A 24554-nucleotide genomic window follows, 5' to 3' on the forward strand; every position below is an offset into this window, starting at 1 on the left:
AAACAGCCTGTTCTGAGCAGGGCTGAAATAGAGGGGTTTATAGACATGATCAAATACAGGATCAGAGTGGATTTACAACAACTTGTTAGCCATTTGTAATATTTTTTAAAAAAAAGCAGAAAATAATCAATTAAAAAAAATCCTCAGGACCTTAATCTTGTCAGGTATTTTCCTTTTTTCTCATGACTGAATAAATAATACTTGAAGTGAGCGTGGTTCACATGAAAATAATCTCACATTTGAATATTTGTCTCTGCAGCTTTAAAAAAGATACAAAAACTACAACAAGCATAGTTACCACCCTTTAATTAACAATGAGGTAAAAGAATGTTTTTGTCACACTGGAGAACTTTATAATTAAAACCATTATAGGTCCGTTTACCTCCGTGTATCCCATGCTGGCTGCAGCGATCAGAGCCTGCTGCACCGCGTGGCTCTTGGTGAAAGAGGCTTGTTGTTGTGTTTGTGACGACTGCTGCTGCTGCGGACCGAGGCTCCAGTCACACTGGATGAGAAACTTTACCACCTCCATGTGACCCCGCAGGGCTGCGTGAACCAGAGCACACTGGCTGTTTCTATCCAGGTGGTCCACCTGTTAACACCAAGAGATATTCCATCAGGGCAACGAATAGCAAGAAAAAGAGTTCAAGCTGAGCATCTCCTCTCCATGTTCCTGCACGCACCTTTGCTCTCCTGCGACACAGCGCCGTCACTATGGCCATGTGACCCCCAGCGGCGGCGTAGCCCAGCGGCGTCAGACCGCTTTCAGACGGAGAGTCGACGGAGGCGCCGAACTCGAGCAGCAGAGCCACCATGTCCATGTAGCCCAGGTGGGCGTGAACACACAGGACGGGGGCGTTGTTCAGCACCTCTGTGCGGTAGTTCACATTGGCCCCGCCTATCATGAGCAGACGGCTCACCTGGACACAAGAATGAGATAAATATTCAACTACGGTACTCCAGAGAGAAGAAGAAGTCTGCGAAGTGTATTTAAAAAAAAAAAAAATAATAATTTTCATTTAAAAGTCAGATCACGTTGAAACATTCTTTAAATGTGGATCCTTCTGTACCTTAATGTTGGGAGTGTAAAGGTTTCTGAGAGAAGAAAGTGCTGCAGAAAGGCCCTCTGTGCTGTAGGATACCCACAGGCCTTGCAAGATAGATGAGGAAACCCCGACTTTTTTGCTGAGGCCCTTGAACAGAGAAAGAAAGAGAAAATATTCATTACAGTGGAGTCAGACCACAGCTGTGTGTGGGCTTTAGTGTGAGTGAGTGTGTGTGTGTGTGTGTGTATGTGTGTGTGAAGACAAATAAAGGCATACCTTGAAGATATGTGCTTTGAGGATGTGATGGCCCAGCTCAATCGTCTGCTGCCGGTTCAGCTTGCTCTCCAGCCGAGAGAACCAGAAGGCCAGGAGTGTGTGACCGCTCCTGCAAACAGGACCAACGCACAAGTGTGTCAGTACATGAGACTGACTCATCCAGTCATCATATCCTGTTATCACCTCGACAGTTGGTGCAACTTTTTTTTTCCAATTATAGGACAGGAAATAAAACGCTTCAGCTTCCTCTGCGAGATGAACAAAGTGAACCTGTGACTGACGGAGAGGCCGAGCTCTCAGGAGTACTAATCAGTACTGACTGTGAGACGTACGGTTATCACTATGTAATAAAGATATGAACGAGAAAAAATACAAACGGATACAATCAATCTTTATTTCTATAGCACATTTAAAACAAGCTTGGTTGCCTTTAACTGCTGTATGAGCGTAAAAAAACACAATGCTAACAAATAAAATAACATAAAGGAAGAAACACAATAAAAATACAATAAATAGGAGCATAAATAAAATGTTTAAAAAGTTGAGCTCAGGTGGCGCCGATAGCGCAGCGGCAGCGCGCGCGCACCATGTTGCGAGGCTTTGCTCCTCGCGCGGGCGGCCCGGGTTCGCGTCCGGCCTGTGGCCACTTTCCCGCATGTCTCTCCCCACTCTCTCCCTGTTTCCGACTCTATCCACTGTCCTATCAATAAAGGCAAAAAGGCCAAAAATAAACCTTAAAAAAAAAAAAAAAAAAAAAAAGTTGAGCTCAACTTGTGTTAAAGCGAAGTTTTGAAGCTTTTGATTGGCTAAGCAGTTCTTATATTAGCAGGTAGACTGTTCCACCTCGGAACATCCAAGAGCGCCTTATCCTGGTTCGTGCAGAGTTACCGTTATAACCTTCATATAGACCTTTTCTAACCAAGCACCAGCAGGGTTCGACACCGTGGATGATCACGCTCGGCCCTCCCACAGTCCTCACCTCGGGTCGCACAGGAACTTTGTCTTTTCCCCTTCTTCCCTCCAGATGAGCCACTCTCTGAAGGACGGGTGGACAAACATGCGGGTGCCGTCCCTCCTCTTCACCAGGAAGACTGACAGGTTGTCGACGCGTTGCTGGAAATCCTCCCAGTCCAGCGTGCCCTGCAGCGACACGCGACGCCCGTGTTATCTGTCGTTCACAGCCGGCTCACGATGAAACGATCTCATATGATTAAAAACTGCTTTTAGAAGTTTAACCTGATATCTAGACTCCAGGACACCCTGTATATTAAACCTTTAACAAAAGCCAAGGTTAAAAAAAAGATTAGCTTTACATAAAAATCTGAGAGAAGACTTTGATATCGACAGGATCAACAAGGTCATCGCATCAAATACTAACTCCATAAAACATCTTCAGGTATTAAAGCTTCTCTGTGTGCACATTTTGAAATATTGACAGACTGCTACCTGCAGCGAGCCGGCGTTGATGGCCTGATAGATCTGCTCATCATTCAGCGGGTGAAGCGAGGCCACGGCCACGTTGAGCAGAGGGAGCGCCCGCTCGAACGACGACTGTGTGGGGAAGCGCATGTTGCACTGCAGCAGGTAAACCTCTGCCAGGTTCACTGGAACCACCTGCGGGGAGAGAGCAGACACTGGGAACGGGAGTCTACAGAATATAAATAATGCAATGTGTTTGCAGTGTGCGCCTTCAACTCGTCCGCGTGCTCTTCCTCAGAGAGGAGAATGTAAATGTATCTGTTGTCGTTTTTATGGAGTCTGGGAGTACGGCTGAATACATGAAATTAAATGAATCTGCTGCTGAGAGATGAAATATTTCAATATAAAACAATGCCGCTGCATTATTTATCAACAAGGTGCTGGGCTCGCTCCGTCGTGAAGAACTTTTCTTTACGCAACGTCAGAGTGCAGCTTCGTTAAAAAATGACTTTGCACATTTTGAACACGAGGCGTCGATTACATATCGTTTACAAAGTCTGACAGTTTGAGCTCCCTCTCAGACAACATCCGAAACGACTGCCCCCCTCCCTCGACTGCCCCCCTCCCTCGACTCCCCCTCGCCAGGGACTTCATCGGATGGGAGGCAACAAATAGTCTTGGTATTAGCTTACTTAAAAATACGCTGAATTAGCTTTCAGCAGTTCATGTCTGCAATCAGACCTTGGATGTCCAGATAACTACAGCCACATATTATTTATACTGAAGACAAACAAGAAGGTTCCCGGTTCAAATCCCTCGTAGGAGGCTCTTTCTGTTTGCATGTTCTACTCATGCATGCTTCTTCGTGTACAGTCCACAGACGTGCTTTGTCTGCCCTGTGATTGGCTGGTGACCAGTCCACGGTGCCCTCCGCCCAATCACAGCCCACCGGGAGCCCAAACAGGACAAGCAGTAAAGATGATGGATGGAAACTTAAATGTTGTGTGCATTCTTGTCATTAAAACGCCACGTCATGATGCTGATGGAAAACTCAACAAATCTAACAACAGTTTTGAATGCTTGGTGTCTATCTGCTGAATTTGTCCTTATAGATAACATCTCTCTGAGATTAACCCCCAAAAAAACTGATCCAAACACCAACCACATACCTTATAGCTGGAGCTTTTTAGCACTAGGTAGCCCTTCTCGATGAGGTCAAAGGTGAGCTTGAGGTACAGGTAGGAGCCCTGGCTCAGGGCTTTGAGGTGGGCGCTGAGCTTGCCGAAGGTGGTGTTGTCCATCTTGCCATTGAGCGAGATGTTGTTCTGGATTTCGGGGCTGCTGTGGATGCGGTGCAGGATGTAGCCCTGCAGGTCCTGGTCTATGGCGTCGTTCTCCTCCAAGCCGTCCAGAAAGATGCGGTGGAACGGCAGCGCGCTGGTGATATCCTGACCAGGCAGAAACACTTCAGTCAAAAGCAGTTTGCATCCAAAGGTGTCTTTCAGCAGGCTACATGCTTAGTCATTTTAGCTAAACTGATTCATATAAAGGTTTAAAATAAACTTCATATAGTCTATGACTAACTTGTCGACACCTCATGAATGAAAGGTAACAGAAATGAAAAAAGTAAGATTTAAGAAACCCTTTTTCTTCTATTTTGTCATAAAAAAACGGTCCGACATAGAGAGACAGGAGCGTTTAGCTGCTAACAACAAAGCAAATAAAACACAACAATAAAACAGTAAAAATCTGCTTCTTCCACGCCGACGTTTAAAGACATAAAACCTTCAGAATTAGATCAAAGCAGCAGATGAGATTTACGATCTTTAAGCCCACCGAGAGTGTGTCCTCTACCTGCAGCGTGGTTCGGACTGTGACCACCAGTTTGAGCCAGGGAGGGAACTTGTTGATGGTTTTTGTGAGGAAGGACACGATGGTGTCTCCGTAGTCCGGCTTGTGGAACTCTGCCTCGTTCAGACCGTCGATGAGGATGATGAGATCCTCCTCCGAGTTGATTTTCCTCTCTGAGAGAGCAGGAGGAAAAAAACAGATACAATTCAGAGACTATAAACAGAATAATGTTCCTCCTTCACTTCAAGGTTTGTTGATTTTTCTTTAGATCTGCACCTGCTTGTTGACAAAGTCACATTTTAAGCACGAACCAGATTGTGTTCCTTTTTGTTCTTTTAATTAAAGAAAAGCATCTGATTTTACTCGACACATGTTTTTTTTTTTTTTAACCTTTGTAAAGGATATCCAGGGGCTCCAGGACCCCCCTCCTGAAGGCAGCCAGGGGGTCCTGCACACAAGAGCGCAGACTCAGGATGCTCTGGAGGTGTGGCTCCCTCAGCAGCTGCTCCCGGTAGGCAACGAGGTGCGGCGAGCGGCACAGCAGAGCCGCCACGTTGTGCACAAACTCCGGGACAAGGCAGGTGTAGGCGTTATCGGCCTGGCAGTAGTGGTACGCCACCACCTGGGGGCGACAGAGAGTCGGGGAGAAGGTCACTCGGAGAAACAGGAGAGGTGAACGCTTCCTGAACTATTCAGCACACAGACTCCAGATCAGTGTCATGGAGGCTGTGAGGCAGACGACAACCTTTTAGGAAAACTGTTGTTTTTTTTCCTTCTAAGTGCAGAGCCGGTGTTGCCAGCGTCTGCTCCGGCATCGACTCATTTGGGATTGATTCAACTTCATGGTAGATGATTGCTGTATAATGAAACATAATGCCGCTCGTTTCACTGTATGGTTTCAGCCATTAATAATTCATCTATTGCGACTGCCAAGAGAGACTGATTCGGGGTCAGCTCCTGCATGCTCATGTGTCTGATGATCGTGTCAGGAAGGACTCAAGTGTTTGACAGGGAAATTTCACAGTCTTGAACTTGTTTAAATAAATGATTGGTTGAATAGATGAATAAAAAGTGAATGCACGGGCATGTAGTGGCCCGGTACAGGAACATGATGACTCAGGGAGCATCTGAGGGGAAAGGGGGCGTGGCTACAGCCAACTTCAATATTCTTCATTACTTGTTGTAAGAAAACAAAATGCCAAAGGCCCTGAGGGATGAGGACGTAAGTGGAGTTTTTTTTTTTGTTAACACAGTTCGAGCAGCAGGTGTGATCAGACGCTCGGTGGGACTGGGCGAAAAATAATCACACCGTGTCCGATTTTTCTCCGAGGCCGGGGGGCAGCGATCAGGGGGCAGTGAGGGCGAGGCTACGGAAAACTAAAGACTAATCAAAAGGGAATGCTAATTTTTGGTCACAACGGAATAAAGGGATTTAAAATAAGAGGGGTGAAAAAGGGAGTGAGCTCAATTATTAATGTACAGAGTTAACAAGATCTAATAGCTTGGCTGGGAAATGGCTTTCTGCAGGTATAAATATTTCATAAGGCTCCCTGGCAAAGTTGTTTTTTCTTTTTTAAACACATCTGCATAATGCATCAGACGGGGACTGGGGATGCAGATGGCTTAGCAGCAGGGGAGGTGGGGGGGGGGGGGACCGAGGGGCGACTGAAGAAGAGCATGAACAGAGCAGCTTTCACACCTCATAGAGGTTTACACTGCAGGCAGGTGAACGTCGGAATATTGTTCCAAAAGTCGACATTGAACACTAAAAAGGGCCGCACATGCATTTCAATACCTGCGTGGAAACAAAGTCCCAACTTATCTCTACCTGTTTTGAAGTCCACCCCCCTCAGGTGACCCCCCCCCCCCCCCCCCCCCCGCGTTGAAGCTTGAAACCTTTTCACTTTGAAGGAACACGAGCAGCAGTCTGCGCTTTCAGAAAGAACAAATCATTCTCTCTCTCTCTCTCTCAGGCCACCTATGCTGTCACTAATTGAAGAATTAAGACTTAAAAAGGAGCCATTTAAACTTATCTTGCAGTTTTTTTTTTTTTTTTAGTTTTTTTTTAATTACAGATACTGAGGCTTGAAACACAAACACAGACATTATGCTCACGTGGCCACTTCAGAGACACCGCACTTCTTTCACATGTATGCACGACCACTTAGTGAAGAAAATGAAAAATGGACAAACCGAACAAAGAAAAAAAAAAAAGTATGCAAATACAGCCTGATGATACACAACAACATGACAAGAGAATAATTGCGCTCGAGGCTGACAGGAAAGAGAGGAAGGAAGGTGTGGAGAGGCAGATGGGAGCTCGGGATTTTGCACTTATCTTGACATATTTCATACAGTTTCAGTGCATATACTATTTCATTTTCAAATCCCTATAAGCACACTTATCTCTGCATCAATTGGCTGAAAATGGAGCGTTTGACTTTTTAAAAAAGTAGCCAATTAGAGGGGAAGCAGTCAATTACAAATTGGAGTTCTTGCAGCCCACTGACTTTACAAGTGCCAAGTTTAAATAAAGAAATGGAAAGTGGAGAGACGTGTGTGTGTGTGTGTGTGTGTGTGTGTGTGTGTGTGTGTGTGTGTGCGCGCACATGGTCACAGGTGTATCTGGTACCTGAGAGGCCAGCCTCCTCATGCCTTCTTCCTGACGTCGCCTCATCTCAGGGGTCCCGGGACAGCTGCCTCCTCCCAGGGTGCCGTGAGTGGGCTGAGGCTGGGTGAGAGGAAGCCCCTCTCCATCTGGACACAAGACAGCTCCACATGCTCAGTGACGGCTCGAGAAAAACAAACCTGATCCACACCCACGCAATCTTTTCACGCTGATATTCTCAAAACAAAGACTCGTACGTCACGGATGACATTCAGTAAGTTATCTTCACTGGGATTTAAAACGCACGAAGAAACAAACGGGTGCCTACGTTTGGGAGAGGCCTGCGGGCTGTCCGAGGCGATCTGTCTCATGCGGGTGCCGTGGCAGCTCAGAGCCACCAGGCGCGAGATTATTGCGGTCTTTCCGAAGCCAATGTTGCCTACGACCGCCACGCCGCGGTTGGTGCTGGCGTTGGGGCTGTTGAGGTAGGCGTCGATCTCCTGGAAGAGCCACTCACGGCCCGTGAAGACCGAGTCCATGGTGATGCTGGGCACCTCAAACAGCAGAGGCTTGAGGGCGATGTCTTGAGGCCGATAGGGTGCAAAACGAACTGGAGACAAAGAAAAAACTGATCAATGATATCAGCTGACACTTTTATAATGTCTGGAAAGCACAGACGCTCTTTAACACAAGTCTTTTGCAAACTGAATGATAGCTCATAATTCTTAGCCATGGGGCATAAAGGATATTTATACAAATGTGAAAATACTTTGCACACACAAGTTAATTTATATCTGTGTTTTCTAGAAAGAGCAGGGTATCACTTTAATGAATACATTGCTTTATTGGATTTTCTTTTTTGCATTAAATTGGATTAAATTCAACAAAAATTTAATCTTTTATGTATTAATCTCCAACAACAAAATAAGTGTATTTAACAGTGAATGATGTTAAAGGGATAAATCAGCTGGGAAAATAAAAGATTTTAACTTTAATCTCACTTTGAGATGAAGGAGAAACATAGATTGTGTCTCTTGTTGTTGACATTTGAGCTTCAGTTCAAAGCGGAGGACTTTTTTAACAGTCCAGGCTTGTTGGCTTTAGAGTCTGTTTTTTTTTGGTGTGAAATAAAAAGATTCAAAAAGTCAAAAGAGCATCTAGTTATCAGCCAAGGTGGACTGATGGTTCCTCTCACTAGGGGGAGGCATTCAACTGAGCTCCTCCAGAGGTTGGGCATCTATTCAGCACAACATATGGACCACTGAAGACTAATGAGGGTAGAATAAATCTGAAGCTGTGCAGTCCGCTGCCTGTGGGTGTCACCTCCTGGGTTCGGCCTTCTTAAACCGACACGCTCTCTCCTATGTGCTGTGCCTCCCCTTTAAATCTCATATCAGCATCTGGTGATTATGCCTGATTAAGCATGTGAGTGGTACCTAAATAATCCAAATGTGTGTGTGTGTGTGTGTGTGTGTGTGTGTGTGTGTGTGTGTGTGTGTGCCTCTTCACTCGCACATATAGCCAGTAGCCAGCGAGCAGAGGGAGCAACAAATGAGAAGAGGAGAAACTTACGTGATTGGGATTGCCAGGCATGGGTGTTATTAGCGGAAGCTGAGACGAACAGCAAGCATAAGACCAAAAAAGAGAGAGAGAGAGAGAGAGAGAGAGAGAGAGAGAGAGAGAGAGAGAGAGAGAGAGAGAGAGAGAGAGAGAGTGAGAGAGAGTGAGAGAGAGAGAAGTGAGGGGAGGGGAGAAAGAAAAGCAGTGAGAGCAGGAATGAAAACTGGCAGCTGTGTATCAGGGGGCAAACGATGCAGCTCAATAAAAACAAAAGAAGAAGAGAAAAAAAAAAAAAAAAAAAAAAAGCAGCAACAGCATCAGCACATCATGATGTCGGAAATACAGGGAACCACCAGACCCGGGGTCGATCACTAATTGAAATCCTTTGAATTACATTGAGCGTATTCCTCCGCATGTCTGGAGGGGGGGTTGGGAGAGGTTCGCACTTTTGGGAGAATCTAATTGGTTCCACTGTGCCGGCCAAGATCAATCAATCCCAATAAAACATAATTGAATCCAGTTCTAGTAATTCAACCCCGGGATGGGACACTCCAACCTGTGTGTGTGTGTGTGTGTGTGTGTGTGTGTGTGTGTGTGTGTGTGTGAGAGTGTGTGTTACACGCTGGGAAAGTTAACAGGATCTGCAAATAAAGCAATTAACCTCAGCGCAAAGCAAACCCCTGCATCACAGAGCGCTCGGGCTAACGTCTTCCTCCCCTGCTTTTCTCTACTTCTCTTTTACTTTACGTCAAATGTTATCAGATTTTTTGCGGTGAGAAACAGCTGCTAGGTCAGAAGACATCCAGTGAAGCGGTATTCATTCACTCTGCAGAATACGAGCAAAAGAAAAACTCTCTGAGTCGGAGCTGGAGGAAATGTGCACAGTAGATTAGACTGGTGGGATGCAGAGTGTTTTTACGTGCGTTTGCAGAAACCTCTCTTCTGTGCGCAGGTACAGTGCAAAGAGAGAGCGAGGGTTGCATTAGAGCTGCATATCCTCCGTAAATGACTCCAGTGTGCTGGATTAGCTCTTTTGGCTACATCACATAATGAGCTGCTGATCACTCTTAATGTACTCTTTTTTGAAAAGTGCAGCTGCAAGCTTTACTTTCATCACACAAGAAAACCGCCATGATCATGCTGAGGATACTCCCCCCCCCCCCCCCTTCACCCCCCCTCTCCGTTTGCAATCAGCAAAAAGTACAAACGCATACACCTGTGAAAGTGGGTGAAACGCTGTGCTCGTTTTTAAACTGAATGCAGAGCCAGCGCTGCATTTTACTGCTCCAAGCTCTGTGCAGGCTGCGGCTCCATGTATGGAAAAGACATTTCATCCCTTTTTTTCTTTTCTTTTTTCTTCCCCTGGTCGGATTTTTTTTATGGACAAACATATAAACACAGGCAGAGAGAGACAAAGAGACAGAGTGACTCCTCTATGATTCACAATCAGCTGTAATGTTCCTCCAGTTGGGCGTCACGCTGTAAAACAAAGGCCCTGATGCAACACGTGTGATGGGAAATGCAAAAAGCTAACCAATGCTGTCGTTCGCAAATCACCAGCAAACCAAAGTAGAGGCTGCATACTTAAAGCGACTCTGTTTTAAAGTGGTGCTAATCCAATTATCTGAGGGGGACTGGATGCCCATGTCTGCAAAGCTCCTTCCGTCCTGGTGGAATTACTAAACACACCCTCGCACTATTGGGCGCCATCCTCCAAACGGCAGGGACGATTACGCCACTTTATGCGTGTGAAGTCGTGCAGCCACTACTGCTCCTCTGTGGCAGGTACTCCAGGAACAAGAAAGAAAAAACAACAACATGGCAGCCATGTTGTGAACGGGTGCTGAGGGAGTTGTTTCCAGGGCGGTGAAAGCGAGCGTGTGAGTGCGGATGGATGGATAGCAGTTGCTCATAATTCTGCCCATAACACTCCCCCCCTCAGGCGACATCGAGCAAGGCATCACTCCCCCTCCTCTACTTCCCAAAGCTCCATGGCCAGACGGAGCGAGAGCCTCAGACGCTTTAATTATTCACCAGGTGAGGATGACTCACGGTGGCTGAGCAGCGATGAGAAGGAGGAGGAGAAGGAGCGCTGGATGGGAGGTGGAGGAGAAAGAGAAGGAGGAGGAGAGCTGGCTTGATTTGGCACAGATGTGGAAGGAGGGAAGGAGATGATTGGAGGAGGAGGAGGACGATCAGTGTGGTTGTTGTGATGGAATCTGGGGAGTGCAGCGATGGGTTATCTCAGGTTATGAGAGATGTTCTTTCACATCTGATGTGTGAGTTTATGCGAGGCTTCTTCTTCTGCCGTCTCGTTTACGCAGACACGGTTAAAAATCGACTTTTTTTTTTTTTCCATCGACATAGCACGCAGAGCTACAGATACCACATTCAACAGATCTTACATAATTTGTGTTTTGGGAAAATAAAACTAATCTTATGTAATTTGCACTGCAGGCTTAGAGCGACACAATAAACCTAGATGTGCGTAAGTCTTAAGAAAATGTGTCATAATCTTCCTCCTTGGCTCCAAATCCATTTCAAACATACTATTTTCGAGCTGGCATATTTTTACTGACTTACTTTATGTCTTGCAGCCAAGAAACAGTAAAAAAAAAAAAAAAAAAAATGGTGTCAATATGTTATATACCGTAAGTTGATGTAAACGCAAGTAGGACCCTGCATATCACATCTGTAGAATCTATCTCTTCATAAGGATTACTATTGATCATGACAAGATTACCAGGGAGAGATAGAGGCAGGGCTGTCAGACAAAGAGAAAAATAGGAGATAAGGGCGTGATAATCATCTGGAAGCGTCAGTGTCAGTTGTTTTTTTTGGCAAACACGTTCGTGCACTGTCATCAAATCTCGACTTGGAATCTCGCTGACTCGGCTGAGGCAGCAGTGGGGGCATCCTTTAGTCTGTGTTTGCTGTAAATAATTGGCAGAACTGTAGTTCAATTTCAGGTTAACCTGCAGCTGTTTCATTTCTGCGTTTGTTCGTTTTGGCAACATTTCTGAATATGTCATCCTGTTCCCAACAAATTAAAGCCAAAGCTTCCAGCGTATTCATGTGCATTTCAATACTTTCTGACTTTCCAATCCTGATAGTGGCAATCCTCTCGAAATGCAATGACTCGAAACTGAATCATTTCCAATCAAGCTTGAACAAAGTCGACAGGTAGGCAAGCAGAACGGGAATAAAAAGAACTCTTTTCAGCGTCGGATTCAAACTTATTGATACTTTTTTATTAGCGCTGCAATTGTTTGGCAAAAGCAGAAAAAGAAGTATGTGGGCTGAGACGAAACAAACAACAATGTCTTAGCGCAGCGACATCGATTAAGGTCTATCTTAGAGAACAAACAAGATAACCTTCAGTGTCTGCATCATGAGAATCATCAGGTTTTATCTTCTCACTTCACTGTGTGCTCTCATATTTCTGGCCTTATTCTCACTCAGAGCACCTCCTCCTGCTGCCTAGCATGTTCATACTCAAAGTTCACACTACAGGGACACATATAGAGCTTCGTTATTTAGAAACTCTCAGTGATTTTCTCTAAGACGTAGACGTAGTCTTTTTTAAACAACTTTAACTCCAGCAAAGTGCATTTGTTAGGGACTATTTTCAGCTGCGGATTAACACAAATGAATGCACATGTGTTGCTCTATGAAGTATTTTCATGGGCAGATTAAAGTTTGGTATGGTAGACTTTAAAGAGGACCCCCCTCTTTCCAAACACTCGGTCAAAATATAACAAGCAGCAGAGGAGGTGTGTGTGTGTGACCGGCTCCCTCAGAACGCTCCGTTTTGGTGTGCGTGTCTCTTTAAATGCATGAGTGTAACTCTGTGTTTCCATGGCAACTCCCCCTGAGAAAAACATGGCTGCCAGACACGTCACATCGGTGAAGCCGTAAATGTTCCACCCTGACTCCGACCTTGTTCCCTGTAGACCGGGAACGTGCTGTACTGTGTGTTTATTTACCTTCATATTTCATTTAAATTAATGCAAATATCATAACACAAGCAAAAGAGCAACCGCGCCCAAGTTAAACAACAACAATAGAGGTCTATCTAAGGGAAAAGATAACCTAACTTCATCAACATGGCACGAACATGCTGTCCAGCATGTCTGACATCAGCTTGTGTATCTGAAGGACTCAAAATAGACCCTCAAATTGTTCAAAAGAAAGAAACATTATTTAAATAAACACCCGAGGATACTTTGTGAGTGTGACTAAGCATCCCTGTTTGACAGACTGGGATGGAAACCGGTTGGATAGATCTGGATATTTTGAAAGCAAAGGGAGTAAACATGGGAGTAATAAAACCCTCTGGAGTTGAGAATATTTTTATCAGCCTGATGCTCCATCCATCAGATAACAAAAGGCCCGTTTTAGTGTACGAGATGCAGAGATAGAAAGACAGCGAGGGAGCAAACGAAGGAGGGGGAATAAAGGAGGGTAAGGTAAAGAATAAGCGAGGGAGAAAGCGAGTGCACAGTGTACAGTTATATGAGAGAGTTTGCACTGAATAGATGAGGTGGGTGGTGAATCTTAGAGGTAGGCAGGCAGGAGCACAAGAAGGTCCATTACAGTCTGACTCACTCTCCTCAAAACAGAAGCACAGCTCGAGCCCCCGATGACCGGCATCAAAAGAAGCTTCGACAACACCGAACCGAAGAGAGCGAGCGAGCGAGAGAGAGAGAGAGAGAGAGAGCTGCATCTGACAGCTGGTTACCACCTGACCAACACAGAACCAGCAATCTTCTTCTCCTCAATCTCATCTGTGTGTCTAACAGTGTCATGTAGAAGAAACCAGAGAGACTTAATCTGGGACAAAATGTTTCAAAGACGTTTGAGCCTTGTGAGACTGATAAAAATAAAAATAATGGAGCGATGGCTGACGATCATTTAACAAGGTCTTAAGATTCCTCACTTGGTGTTCATCAAGCTAACTGCACGCCCCCCCTCAAACTTTAAGACATCTGTGGCGTCACGTCGAGCGAGTCAGTCGAAGATTTTCAGATCCGCCTCTTATCGTGAGCGACCCCATGTGCACACCTGTGAAACACTCGCGCTGTGTAATCAAAGCGCCGTCTCCGCCGCCACACCTGTCAGGTGGATGTGTCACGTCTCTCCGTAAATGCAGAAGTGCTCACATGATTTACGGCTCCCACGAAATGACCGGACGTACGCGTGTTTCCTTTTTTAAAAAAACAGCACAGCCGATGCTGTTCGGAGCGTCCAGCAGCCGTCGTGCTGAGTTTAGACACGCTGACGACATGTAGCAGCTAGCTTAGCAGCTAGCTTAGAGCGAACTCGTAGGGCTGATGTGTCTGTGGGGAGGTCCATGAATTCTAATGAGCACTTCATGTGACGGATGAATGTGAAATATGGGCGAAAAATGTTGCATTTCTATTTTTGTTATTTTTGAATAATATGTTTAATGTCAACTCTTAGACAGCTTGTGCACTCTGGGCTAAACTAGGAGGAGAAACCAAAGCGATGAATGTGCTTATAATTACACAAAAGATCGATATTAGTGAGTTTAAATGTTGTCAAATGAGACGACAAAGGGTCACAGGTGTGTGGGGATCATATGTGGCACCCAAAGGTGTTGACAAATGAAGCCGAATGAACACATCTTAGCAATCGCTCATGATGACTGTGTTCGACGACATGCAACGCTAACGCTAACACGCAACGGATAAAATAACAAACCGGTCCTTTAGACTGAAGCTCCGTCTCTGTGAGTAAATTAACTCAAATTTCAAGGAGGGGGGGGGCATTTGGAATTTGTTGTTAAATGGTTGACTGTGATCACTTTCTGATCTATTCTTCTTACTCTACCACTGCTTGTAATCTATTATTGTTTTCTTTTTTTTTAAGCTATTTATTAGGGACTTCATGACCACCAGAATTTTAATGTGTGAATGTTGTGTGTGTTGTCTCTTATGTTTCTGTACTGGCGCTTTCCCTGCAACGAAGTTCCTAACGGATAAATAAAGTTTATTTGATTTTGGATTTTCATTTGAACTTAAATCACCTTCAGGGGGAAACTCCTGTCCTCCTGTGTCTCCTCGTCTGTCTCTCCTGGGTGAGACCACGGGAGCAGAGCACTCAGGAGGGCTCTGACACTGATCCAAGGAGGCACAACGCATGTTAGGACGCAGTCGGCATGTAAACACACTCGGCTGCCCTGGGGGGGGGTCTGTGAGAGGAAGGAGCTCTTCCCTCTCTCTTTACCTTCCTCGTCCTGCCTCAACACTCCTCTCGCTCTGCGTTTTTCTGACTCTGTCGACAGGGGGAATCACATCACAGCGCAGACGAGTGCACTCGCAGCTAAGTGGGGTCTTAACAGGTGTTTAAAACACACAGGGACGCATATTTGTGTTCGCTCGGACGGCGGAGGGCGACTTCGCGGCACTCATTACCGGCTAAGTGACAGAGGAAGAAGGGCGAAGGGACACATAATGTTGTGACACGAGGCCATTTGGCCATTTGGTGAGGAGGCTGAGGAGAGTCGCTCGATGGCGAAGGCGCCTGATGTGTGTAAGACTTGAGCAGTGTGCAGCGGAGCGCAAGCTCTCTGTGAATGTTAAGCACTGAAACAAATTTCGGCGAGGCGGTAACACAACCTGACAAAACGCTCCTGCACACGGCCTCCGTCTCGCCTCTGCTACACGCACGGGCACACACACACACACACACACACAGAACATCTGACAACCTGCAGCGACCGACCATCGGATACGTGAGCAGAGCTACACAAACAGACATCTGCATCTGAGACGCACTGCAAACGTCAAATCATCCGTCGCTCTCTCTCTCTTTTTCTTTCTTTCTTTTTCGCATTTTAAAAATAACTGGCTCGTCGCGCAGCCTCGCCTCGCCTCGCCACGTTCAGCCTCTTCGAGTTGTTTGTGGATGAAATACAGAAACAGCGCCCTATTGTGTGTCTGTGTCTGATGGAAGGCAACGGAATAATCGCAGCCAAGACCTGAGACAAAAGAGCCATTTGAAAGTTGAAAGTGAAAAATAAATGTTTGTTGTTTGAAAGACAGTTTCGTTTGCCGTTTTATTTGCAAAGTCACTTCTGTCGCAGCTCGTCCTCGTGAGCCACAGAAACACATCTTCTCTTCTCTAAGACTTGTCTTTTGTTTCCAGCTTCATTTGCTTTTATTTATTTTTTTAAAGGTGACTATGAAATGGCTCCTTTTAATACAGCTGTACACTTCTTGCATGGCATCCTCTGTTTCTTTCTATTCTTTAATTTCCTGTGTGAGCTCAAACATACCAGGAGAAGACTAAACTTAAAGCTCCCGTGAGGAAGTTTTGACTTTCTTCTGTGTTATGAAACCGATGCTGAAGACCATCAGCCACATGAATGACTATTTCTATATCGTCTATTTCTACATATCTGAATATCTGAACTTGCAGCAGAGACGTCAGACTTCAAGTCTGAATGACATGACTAATGTTAAGAGGAGTCAGGCTGAGATGTTCAAAAAGAACGAGGATCAAAAAAAAAAAAAAGATTCTGACCACAGGGAAGAGCAAAAATCAACACGAGCGACAACTTCCCCACAGGAGCTTCTTAACCAGAAAAAAAAAAAGAAACTAATGACGGCAGGTTTATTTTTCGGATTGTGGATTAAAGAAGAGAACCATGGAGGCCTCTCTCTTATGTGTTCATCGCTTCGTTGTGTAGACAGAAGGTGGTCATGTGAATACGAGTGACGAAGACACAAAGAATAAGACCGAACGAGAGGAGCTTTCAGAGGACATGGCGGTGTATGTGTGTGTGTGTGTGTGTGTGTGTGTGTGCTCTCTTTAGCTCCGCCTGGTTTGCTCACCTCTCAGGTCCTGCCCGGAGCGGCCCGGCCCGCAGGTGGTGCTCTGTCTGGGCATGCGCAGCGAGGTGCGTAATGGAGTGTGTCGCTGCTCGTCCAGGTATGCCAGGTCCTCCAGGTGGGCTGAGCTGGTAGCTGTGTGTGTGTGTGAGAGAGAGAGAGAGAGAGAGAGAGAGAGAGAGAGAGAGCAAAAAGACACTTCAGTCAGCATGTATATGAACACAAGGAGACAGTACACCCGACCTGTAATGAACACACACATGAAGGTGGTTCTGGTTCATGCCAGCGTCCTCAGGCAGCTGTCAGGCTCCCGCGCTCACAATCGCTAACAGCAACAGGAAGAGACGAGCCGTCCCTACATGGTTCTGTCCTAAAAAGAATCTGCCTCCTCTCGGTGTCTGTCACGCGGCGTGGAGGCAGATGCCATCCAGCCCCTCTCAGGATTAATTAGCTCAGCAGACAAATGTCTTATTCATGGAGCGAGTGCCGTCTGACGCTGGCTGCCGATTGTTCACACCACGCTCGGAACCAGTGAATATTAAAGGAGATCAGACACCGCCGGAGTGAGGAAGTAAGCAGCGGACCTGATTCTTTGTCACACCTGATGCTCAGTCAGGGGTGACGACGGGGATGGGGGGGGGGCAAGAGGAGTAACTTCCAGGAGAGATGAAGGGACTTGGCGGGCAGAGGGGACTTAAGTTTGTTTCATGAAACGGTCTGAATAAAATGATGCGGAGATAACGGAGAAGCTAACGAATGCTGCTGGAGGGCAAACATGTGAAAGACATAAAAGCAGCCACAACGATTCTTTCATGGGAACTGTGAATTTCTGCATTTTGTTTTTATTCCAAATTATACAATGCAGGTTTTCAGCTCTGCAGCTGCTTTTTTTTAAGCAGTTTTGAAAACACTGTTCTCATCGACGAGGAACTTCCTGAAGCCTGGGAACATCTTAAAAAGCAAAGTCTAATGAGAAACCATAAACAGGAGGGAAAATGATAGAAGGAGGCTCTCGCTCTCGCTCTCTCTCTCTCTCTCCTGATATTTCTAGAACAAACTGCTTTGGGTGTGTTTTCAACCTGTCTGACAACTTGACTCAATCTCATCCATTTCCAGCATTTTAATCTCAGATACGATCAACTAGAATCAGCAGAGTTAAAAAAACCCCCCACAGAAATTCAACTCTAGTTGTTATACGGCAGATCGAACCGATGAAACATTTCACCGTGCCTGCTGAGTTTCCAAGAAAAAACTCAAACTATTGGGGGACGCTGTGACTGCCAGCTCATGCCTCTTCACACTGGTATCCTCGACTTCTCTCTCCAGAAAGTAAAGCTTCAGGTAAAGTAATCCCTCCATGTGGTCAGTCTCTCTCTCTCTCTCACTCGCCGGTGTGTTTCAAATCAGCAGGACCTCAACCTTGATCCCCTCCTTTCATCGGTTCAAAGAGCCGTTTTTCTGCGCTGTGTTATCTCAGTGGAGTCGTGAACACGTGCATGACTCTCTCTGTGTGGATGTGTGCTGCTTACTGCCCCAGTCACCCAAGCCCTGGACCCAAAAATCAACCACATGGGTTTCCCAAAATGGAGGGAGACTGGCAGCTGAGAATGCTGGAGGCTGGGGCCTGATGGGAGAAAGAGGGGGGGGGGGGGTGCTGGTCATCAAACGGGGCTAAAAGTGGAGACATAGGAGGCATGAATCTGCAGCTCAACCAAGGAAGAATGACTCAGAGTTCTGAGGCTCCTTTTTTTTTCTCTCTTAACTGTGTTTGACTCAAATCTGTGTGCTCATCATCTCTATCTGCAATGCAGCATGCTGCTGGGGATCCTGAGCCGGTACGCACAAACAAAGGAGGTAAGAAAAACCAGTACGGAAGGAGAAGGACACCTCACATCACACACTTCCTGTTTCAAAGAGTGACCGGTGACATAAGCGCACACACACACACACACACGCGCGCGCGCTCAGAAGACCAGCTGAGCTGCCGTCCGGAGCCTCTCGCAGTATCAGCCGACTCGTCAGCTCAGATATGAGGCGGCTGCCGGTGCTCCGAACGCCTCTCTGTTCTCCTCTCATCTCCCCGAGAGATGACTCCAGGTGATAAATAACGGAGGCCCCGGTATTTAAACAATCATATTTCCGGGTGTTACACCGAGCGTGTGAGCTGAGGTGGGATCAGGGACAAAAGGGAAATCAGGAATAAAAATGGAAGTCAATGACTTGTCCGCCCCCTAAATTGAAAAATGTTATCTCAGGTGAGCTGTTATCTTCATTTAGAGAATTTAGAGACTCGAGAGTCAGTCAGGGAGTCTTTAATCTCCCCGCTGCAGTTATATAAGCGGCTGCATTCAGAGCCTCAAACATGGCACTTTTTAAAGGTTCAGTCCAACTACATTACATTCAATAAAACTGCCTTGACTCCAACGACTCCCCCCCACCCATAGGGGGGGCCCAAGAGGCTCAAGAAACCCTCAAAGCTTCTTGAGTTGGGACTGATCTATCTACCTTTAAGTTATGGATTCTGTGGCTCCTTTCTTACGTGGTCATTCCCAACTCTCCTTCTCCCTGACTCCTGACTCTATCGACTCTCCTATCTCTACGATGAAGCAAACAAAAACTAAACTAACTAAATTGTAAATTGTCTGGGCTTTTTTATCATCAAAGATCTATTTTGAGCTCGTCATCATCTCGAATCTGTCGTGGCAAAACGGTCGCCGACAACGATATCTGACTATATCTGACTTGAGCCGTCAAAGGGAAATCAGATTGATCAGAATGTAACGTCACTTTTTAAAATATTTTAATAGTAAACAGAATGACCAGGTTTATGCTCGTCTGTCTTCCCTGGATACACAAATATTTTTCTTTTTAATCCCTGATGGGCGTTAACGACTCATTTCATCTCCGAGCCCCCTCGGAGTAAGACGTATAAGCGCCATAAAGGCAGGGAGAAGATTCAATACACGGCCTTGGTTACTCCTTCTCTCCATATCCGTCTTAAGCTCTACCAACGCACTGCCTTCATTAGGTAATAAAGTACCCCCCCCTCCCAGTTTTCCTCCCCAGTCGCCTTCTGCTCTCGCTCCCTATCTCTCTCCCTCGCTCCTCGCACTTCAAAGCGAGTCTCTCTGTCACTCTGGGGGATAGAAACGGTTAATGCCTGGGGCTTTGATGTTCCACTGCTGTGTGAGCCCAACCAATCCTCAGCCTGTGCTCGCCTCCCCATCCCTACATCGGCTAATAATTCTTTGTGGAGAGAGAGAGAGAGAGAGAGAGAGAGAGAGAGAGAGAGATTATGAAACTCCCTTTCACTCCTCTTCCACATGTATGCATCTCCAGCTCCTCGGCGCAGAACTCCTGACAAACACAAACACCTTCTGAAACGCCGTCGCCCCCCCCCCCCCCCTTCTGCTTCTCTTTACTTTACGTCTTGCATCACCTGCAGCTTAAAGCACATCTCTGAAGCTGTCTCCAGTCTCCTTTGAAGGTGGGGCGGGGATGAGAATCGAGGGTGAATCTCTAAAAAAAAAAAAGAAACCCCGGCAGAGTCGCAGCGCTCAGACAGACAGACAGCGGCGTCAAACAGCAGAACACGAGCAGCATGAGGAGAAGGTCAGAGCTGGCAGCGACGAGCCTTGTCAGGCATATTACAGCGTGTAGTGTTATGTGTGTGCGTGTCTAAAGTACGTGCACACACACTTTTTTCCAGTGGGAGTGAGAGGAGTGCATAATCGAGCAGCCTCTCTCTCTCTGATGATGAGAACAATAACACAATCAGGCCCATTAGGAGCAGCTCAGTCTTTTCAAACTGACATTACTCCAGATATATTTACTGCTACTTTTGGGAGCCCGTTTTTTGTCTCTCTCAGTCGACAATAAGAAACACACATCAATGAGACCTCTGTCAGCATCACAAACGCCAGCCTCTCCCCGCGTGATATCCTTCCAGCCGCAGTCTGTTTTTCCTCTTCCCCCAGTCTCCATTATTCTCTCGCTCTGCGGGTTTCAATCCGCACCACGGAGGCTGCGAGAGTTTAACAAAATACCACTGCGGATCTGCAGCTCCCTGAAATCCCAGCATAACCCCATGAAATTCTAAAAAAAATTAGGAAAAAAAACCAAGTTGTTTCCTCCCCAGGATTGTTAGAATAAAAAAAAAAATGCTGTAAAAAGGACGACAAATTGAATCACATGAAGCCACAATTGAGCTTCTCCCAAGAGCGGGGCTCTGTGTTTGAGATGGTTGAGGCGGATTTATTCCAGATTTGTCGGAGGAATGTGGTCTTTACTCGTTTGTTCGCAGAGTTTCTGGTCATGTGAGCATTACATCTTCTCCGGTCCTCTTCATAAACATGAAGGCTGAACGTGTACAGGCAGAAGAAGACGCTGGAACTGGACCTGTTTTGATATCTGTACTCGGTACTATTCGTAGCAGAGTAATCACATTAAAGTGAAGCGTATGCTAGCTTGTTTGTGTGTGGAGCAGAAGAAGCTGAATACACGGGCAGTGATGCAACACCTGAAAACTGCCGCTTAGCGAACGCCAGTTTAGCTCTTATCTCTGCTGATAAACAGAATGAAAGGAGATAAAACACAGATATCGTCTGTCATCATTCTTTAGCATCTTAACAATAACAATGACATGGAAGAGGAAGTCTTTGCCCGGCTATCTCTTGTCACCTTTTTTTTTTTTTTTTTTCATATTCACTGGTTACATCCAAGATGGCGACTCGCACTGACTGCCGATTGGAGACGGTACGTCATCACGGCGGGATCAGTTCAGCCTGCTTTTACTCTCCTGACAAACTCTTCTTCCTGTGCGCGCCAAAGCCTGCTCAAATGTGATTGGACAAGAAGCCCCGGCCTAAAGATTCGACTTTATGTAGAATCTGTACGAATCAGTGTATCCCTCTGCTCTTCATTGCAAGACCTGTGTTCATCGAGAGAGACTCAAAGGGAAGCAAGAAAACAAGCAAGGAAAGGAGGCTTGAAGGAAGTAGGAGAGAAGGAAGGGCTACCAAGGAGTCAGAAATAGGAGGGGAACGTGACTTGATTTTGCCAGGATTTTGAAATCTTTCCGCACGTCCCCCTTATTTCTGTCCTGTCTACTTTCAGAGGAGCGGCAGGTCGGGGTAGAGGAGGGGACTCACCGGCCACAGAGTTAGGGCGGGGCATGAGGTACAGAGGGATGGAGTGGGCAGAGTGGGAGGACATGCTCTCCAGGTTGCGTTCGGGGATTTTGTTGAGGCTGTAGGTGGAGGCGGTCATGTTTTCGTCCACCCTGTACAGGAAGGAGTCCATGCCTGATTTCTGCGACTGCCACAGTTTCAGGTTCCCCCGGGAGCCGTCGTATTTGCCGCCTCGCTCCATGTTCTCCGAGTAGCTGGTCAGCGTGGCTGTGAAAGAACAAACAAAAAAACAACATCAGGGTGGTCAGGTCGCAGCTGTAACGTGTGCCACGCTTTAAGACCATTTTCACACTCGCACTCAATTTCCTCAACCTGATCCGAGCTGGTTCTCTCTGACACCGGGATTTGTTGATGCAACACTCCCCCCCCCCCACCCCCCCCCCCCCCCCCCCCCCCCCCCCACCCATCCAAACTGCAGGTGCTCAAAGGACCGTGTTGGCACAGGTTTCCACTCACGCAAAACGCCTCACAACAATGAGCTCTTCGTCTCTCCTGCGCTCTGAATAACGACGCAGGAATGACACGCTTCATGTCAGCATGACACCTGAATCATCAGGCTGCTGCTGACTGCATGAAGCACAGCGTGCAGGTGGAGGTGTTTTTAAGAACAGGCAGCTGAACGGAGTCACGCTCGTTCCTACAGAACAAACAGGCACACGTTTTAACAGTCAGGTAACCCAGAGTCAGGGGGGGGGGGGCGACCTCTAGACCTTCTGAATAACAAATTGACTTTATTTCATAGTCAGCATTCCTGCACTCTGTATTGATCAAAAGTTTACAACTTTTAAAGGTTATTTCAAACCGTTTAGCTTCTGTCTTCCAACAGCCTTAGCCTGCTGTCATGAAAAGAAAACCATTAGGCCCTCGTGTCCACCGAGCGGGGGGGTTTTTTTTCTGGCTGGCTTCTTGAAGCTGCACGTCCGTCTGTTGACAATAACCACAGTATGGCTGACGCTGCTCTGATTTTTCCCGTTTACTTCCCGTTCACACATTCACAAAAGAGCGCGGGTGACGTCGACGGCGTCTTTCCGGAAAGTTGAACGACTTTCTGCTCGGAGCGGCCGCTAAAAAAAAGAACGCTCTCTACTCATTAAAACTAGTCAAAGAAGACACGCCAGGTGGACACAGGAAGTGTAAGATGACTTGGATTAAGGCCTTGAAACATTGTTTTCATTGATGGGACGTCGGACAATAAATCGGTTTGTCTGAAAAAAAAATGAAAAAAAGAAGTCGATGTCAAGTTTCATCGTGTTAAGAGTAAAAACTCTTTGTTTTCTTGCTGAGTAATAGCATGGGGGGGGGGGGAAACAAGGCTGCAATATCAGAAGACATTGACTTGATGTGCGTTAGTCTGACTGCCTCAGTTCTTCAGTTCTACTTAAGAATGCATTATGGGAATGACTGAGGACTGCACATCTCGTCTCCCATCACTTAGGAAGAAAACTGCTCGTCAGGGATTTCTGTGCAACCAGTTAAGACGTGAGGAATGATGATAGGAAGCAAAAACATTTGCACATAATATGTTCATGTTTGCGTTGAAAGAATCGCACGAGCTGAGCATGTCAGGTGACATCATGATAGATATAAATCAATGCTGCACAAAAAGCCACTGAACAAACAGTTAAGAAGTAGCATCGACTTGAATTTCATTAAAAAACAGTCAAAGAGTGATGATGTAAGCCATGATCTATGATTCATATTGTTCTTTAAAAAAAAGGATCAAACTGTTTTTTAGGACACAGACATGTTGTCATCAGTGATCCACTTCTTCACACTGTGTGACATGTCCTTTCACTGGGATTGACTCATCACACTTGACTTTATTTAAGGATTTAATCCCCATCTTGTGCACTTCCTGCACATGCTTTTTTTTATTTCTTAATAAAGGTTGTTTTTTGCACTGAAGATGCAGCCAACATCAGGGAAGTCAAACAATAGAAATGAGAGAAAGATTTATAAAGTTTGACATTTCAGCTCCGCTGTTTCAAGGATCGATCCTTTCTTAACCTGCTTTAGAAGATGAAGCGTTTTTTTTATTTTTTTGTCGCAGATTTTATCTGCAAAGCCTGCGGGGGAGAAAATGTTTAAGACGGAGCTGTGAAAGGAACAAGCGACTTCGTAATGTTGTGAAATGTTAAACCACTGCGACTGATTTCTGGTGTCTTTTTAATCCATGATGGTTGGACTCTGTGTGTGCATGACGCGCAAATCAATACAAATAATCAATCAATGAATCAGCACCGACGCTTCAGGAAAAAACCCAAACAAATCTTCATCATGTTTTTTAACAAAAAGCTGTTGGTCGAAATAAGAGTCAATATTGTTTTGACTTTTTACGAGAATTATCCAGAAACTCTGCTCTCGTTTGTTTTTGTGCGTCTGTGTTGAGGTCTCACCAATGATCCCGCTGTCCCTGCTCTCCAGGGTTGAAGTTGGACTGGTGACAGAGCCATAGGCACATTCCTTATTTCCAGCCTGGCCTGGCATGGCAGGGGGGAGAGTGGAGCAGGGGCTGCCTGCAGGGGGCGAGGCAGTGCTGCTGGTCAGGGTGGAGCACGGGCTTATCCTCTGGTTCTGGCCCTGAGGGAACACACACACACACACACACACACACACACACACATTTTAAAAGCTTTGCATGGATCCAACAACTCAATTAGTGCACACAGGTATAAAATGGCAAAGTACAATATTTGAATTTCAATAAGTGAGTCACATACATGCCGGGAAATGTCACTTCAATATTGTT

At 46.1% G+C, this 24554-nt stretch overlaps 1 protein-coding gene across 13 annotated transcripts in view; it reads right to left on the bottom strand.

The window, feature by feature from the left end:
- tanc2b (tetratricopeptide repeat, ankyrin repeat and coiled-coil containing 2b) overlaps window positions 1–24554 on the bottom strand; it is a 146187-nt gene that overhangs the window by 13540 nt on the left and 108093 nt on the right. For 10 of the 13 annotated variants that reach the window (XM_079334001.1, XM_079334005.1, XM_079334004.1 and 7 more), the window contains 15 exons: window positions 24202–24385; window positions 21767–22012; window positions 16620–16751; window positions 8773–8811; window positions 7529–7810; window positions 7225–7349; window positions 4983–5214; window positions 4596–4765; window positions 3911–4189; window positions 2769–2936; window positions 2302–2462; window positions 1323–1431; window positions 1071–1193; window positions 684–920; window positions 383–592 (listed from right to left, as the gene is read on the bottom strand). In XM_079334001.1, the coding sequence (XP_079190127.1) occupies window positions 383–592; window positions 684–920; window positions 1071–1193; window positions 1323–1431; window positions 2302–2462; window positions 2769–2936; window positions 3911–4189; window positions 4596–4765; window positions 4983–5214; window positions 7225–7349; window positions 7529–7810; window positions 8773–8811; window positions 16620–16751; window positions 21767–22012; window positions 24202–24385 (2697 nt within the window). The remainder of the gene's footprint in view (window positions 1–382; window positions 593–683; window positions 921–1070; window positions 1194–1322; window positions 1432–2301; window positions 2463–2768; window positions 2937–3910; window positions 4190–4595; window positions 4766–4982; window positions 5215–7224; window positions 7350–7528; window positions 7811–8772; window positions 8812–16619; window positions 16752–21766; window positions 22013–24201; window positions 24386–24554) is intronic. The other 3 variants (XM_079334003.1, XM_079334006.1, XM_079334000.1) reach the window with 1 other exon arrangement.

Source organism: Symphodus melops, assembly GCF_947650265.1.
Source record: "Symphodus melops genome assembly, chromosome: 21".
NCBI classification, from domain to species: domain Eukaryota; kingdom Metazoa; phylum Chordata; class Actinopteri; order Labriformes; family Labridae; genus Symphodus; species Symphodus melops.